We start from the raw sequence: 3,807 nt of genomic DNA on the forward strand, positions 1-3,807 counted from the left end.
TGAACCATTGATAATGTGAATGAGAGCCATGTTACATAGTTCTGGTAGGGGAAACACACATTACTGATATGGCTTATTTATTCTAAAGATGCAGTGAGTAGAATAAAGTTCACATTAAGCCTTTAAATTAATAAACTCTTTGTGCATCATGGATTATTAAATAAACAAATATGTGCCACAAAATTCACTCTATTGCTTTGGGAAGAAATAACTTTTTTTTTCTTTCGTGTCAGGTTTGCTCTGCAGACTACTAGACCTTGATCAGCAAATGTAACCAGGCCGTGCTGTAGTTCTGTTTTAGCAGAACAATCACTGAACCAAAGGACTGAAAAAGCACAAAACATCAGGTATCTGTCTGCATGTTCTTTCAGAAAGTGGTAGCTCAACAGAAGATGCCCATCACAGAACTTTGCTTTCTGTCATATTATCAGCAATGCATGGAAGAAGGATTAAAAGTCATCTTTAGATTAACAGATAGGAATCAAATCTTAACTGAACTTTTTTTTCGTGTACTGGTATTGTGTAGAAAGATTGTGAAAAAAATATACATTAAAACCTAGCATACAGGTTTTGACTGCTTATTTTTTCACATTTCATTTACCAAAGTTGTCTAATAATTATGGAGTTCAAGAACTATATAATCTAATAAAAAGAATCAATCCAATACTGCTGTTATTTTAAGAAGGCAAAGTGATATGCTATTACAAAGCAAGAAATGCTTTCAGTAAACAATGCTGTTGCAGTAATTTTCAGATTTGCTAACTATGTTTATATGTAGAGATATGCATAATAATTAATGATCCTTCAATAAAATAATTTATGAATCATTGCAAAAATGCTGACTAGAAAAATAGGAAAAAGGCTTTTTTCTTTTTGCAAACTCTATATCCCAAACTAGCTCAATTTAAAAATAGAGTGCTTACTATGTGCTGTGAGAAACTTGTATACCAAGCAAAATGTATTAGTTAAAACATTTTGGTTTTCTGCATTACTGCTTGCTCACTGGGGCAAGATCTACATTTATGTTTAATGAAGCATGAACAAGATTCTGTACTCATCTCCGGCAGAAAAGATAAAAATAAAACTCCAAATACCAACACCTTAGGTACAAAATGTATTGTTAATGATTACCATTTCTTAACTGCTTACATCGTCATTGTTCAAAGGCCAACTTCTTGTGAAGTGTGTATATATTCTTGGCTGTAACTGAATGGGCACACACAGTGAGAATCAGGAAGCGTACTCAGCAATGGAGCACTCAAAGATGCTGTTTTCATTTCTTCGTTACTCGCTGCCAGTACTAGGTTTCTCGGTGATCTGTCTAGGTGCATTCCTTGTCTCACTCGGTAATAGTTGCCAAAGTAACATAGAACTTATGTTAGCTTACATACTAATCATTGTTGGCTTCCTTCTCGTGTTAGCTGGCATTTTCTGGAGTACTTTCTATGGCATTAAGCAGAAGAGCTTTACTCACTTAATGAGACGGCAGTGTCGACAAGTTCCTAGACACAGAACGATACACATTAACACTGTGGACAGGTGAGCATGCAAGAAGAGTAAGGGTGGCTTGTTCTCTATCATGTGCAGGAATTCATATAGGCAAAGAAACATTTTTATTAAATGAATTTACCCAGAATGCACTCAGAAAAGAAAATAATACTACATAGCAATGCCTACGTTAACACAACTAGTGTACTTGTTACACTTTTTTTTCTTTTTAGTAACATGCAGCTATGGAAGTTGCAAAGAATTTAACATGCAGTCTTTCTAACTATCCTCAGTTCCTATCTAGTTAGAATCCATTGCTAGGAAATAAATAATGCAGAAATGTTTTGATTTTTTTTGTATTAATGCTTTTAGTTAGCAAATCATTTAATTGTCAAAGAACATTTGATAGAAACAAGGAGGAAACTGTTTTTTATAACTCTGAAAATATGGGTGCAGTAAAGTCTTGGTGCAGAGTCTCAGGAGCATTTGCATGAAGTAAGAGAGGAACAGTAGTTCTTTTGGCCATAATGAACTCTGTAATTAACAAAATGTTCTGTACAGCTCTTTACACTAAGGGATTATAAAGTAAACATTTCAAAAAATACGGGGCAAATTCGGTAAGCAAACAAATAAAAATAAATTCATATGATGGTTAAGCAATCGTCAGGCTATAGAGGTCACTCAAGATAATCAAAAATTCAAAATACAGACTGTAATAATGCTGATGGCTTATTCATTATAATCTGCCTGTTTCCCACTATTACATTATATTGTCTGGCCCAACCCAATTTACAGTATGTTCACTTTTACTTCTTCCTGTGTAACGTGGGTCTTTTTGATTTCAGTCTGTATTAATCGAATGATGTAGCAATTTATCAGTACTACTTTCTTAAAAATATATATTTCTGGAATCTGGGGGAATAGAAACCGAGTATTCCAAAGTAATATGCATTTATAAAGCAGCACTGATATTAATTTGCATTAAAAGGGTTTGTTTGTGAATACTGAGTTCTGTGAGTGTTGCCACCCTTATTAAGTCTTCACAGTCTTCTGCATTCTGTATCTTCATGTGCCAAGGGGACCTTTTTCAGAGTAGTATCTCCTGTGAAATGCATTTATTCTGTTAAAATATCTGTCTTACTTTTGTAGTCTAAGGACCTATGTACATGTTTTTTTGGTATCCTTGCAGGAGTTCTTCTTCAGTCCCTTCTATTGTTGCTGCTCCTGTCTTTTAACACTGTCTGCCCTCTCTCTCTTCTATGTTATGATCTGTAAAAGTAGACACGGAAGTTTATTTTTAGTGGGCCAAGCTAAATACCTATATCAAATAATCACCAGTTCACTCATTCAACAAGCAATAGCTGTATTCTATAACTCAGTGGCAAATGTCTATCTCATATGCTGAAAGGAAAATATTCAGTAGTGAAGAAATTATCTACATAGACAGGTTTATACTATGAAACTTAAAGTTCTTGTATGACTAGTGTGGCTTAAACCTTTTTATAATTTTCTAAAATAATGCTTACAATTCAAAACAGGAAAGTAGTAACTGAAAGAAGTGTTTTATGCTTGGTCTAAATGGTGTTAACATGCAGGTCTCTTTCTTGTTTCAGACCTAGCTTTTACCCTCCTACTTATGAAGAGAGCATCACAGTTACCACATGGTCTATGCCAGTATCAGCCATCCCTGAAGATGAAGGTCTGTGCAACATACCTCCCCCGTTATACAGCGAGACTGCTTCAGTCATCCTGGATGAAACTTGCAACAGGGAGGAGCTTCCACCACAGTATGATGAGTGCATGCAACAAGTTCTTACTGCTCCAGTTCTCAGCAGTGGGGAACACTGACCAGTTCCTGATGACAGTTTCTCCCTTTCAGGGCTATGAGTCAGTTATTAATTGCACTGACATATTTGCAGTGGAATAAGTGTAACAGCGGTTACTAACTGGTCTGTAACAGAACTGGTAACATAGCCTTGGTCTCTGGCATGGCACACAGAGATAGGAATGTGTTTCAGCACTTAGCAGTAAGTAGCATTACTACAGTACTTACTGCATTACTGTAATGTTTAAGCCACAGGTGAGAATGTACCAGTTTTATGCAGTGTTACCAGTTTTATGCAGTGTTACTTTCACCATCACTACTAGTATAATGTATTATGCAGAAATGTAATTACAGCTGCATGTCATGAACTGCTGGCCACAGACTGATACCAGTTTTAAATCATTCTTATTATAGCCTATTTGGGAAACAGTGGCTAAAGCAATGATGGAATAGGAGATGCACACTATACAGTGGTGTGATCACTGCAGTTGAAA

At 35.6% G+C, this 3,807-nt stretch overlaps 1 protein-coding gene across 1 annotated transcript; it reads left to right on the top strand.

Moving 5' to 3' along the window:
- Window positions 1–1,249: 1,249 nt before the first annotated feature.
- On the top strand, window positions 1,250–3,336 carry TMEM252 (transmembrane protein 252). Its single transcript, XM_044064487.1, has 2 exons — window positions 1,250–1,539; window positions 3,102–3,336. Exons 1-2 carry the CDS (start codon window positions 1,250–1,252, stop codon window positions 3,334–3,336), a joined length of 525 nt encoding a protein of 174 aa, XP_043920422.1.
- The last annotated feature ends 471 nt before the right edge of the window (window positions 3,337–3,807 follow it).

The sequence above is a fragment of the Protopterus annectens genome, chromosome 2.part2 (genome assembly GCF_019279795.1).
Source record: "Protopterus annectens isolate FY-2018-M chromosome 2.part2, PAN1.0, whole genome shotgun sequence".
NCBI classification, from domain to species: Eukaryota; Metazoa; Chordata; order Ceratodontiformes; family Protopteridae; genus Protopterus; species Protopterus annectens.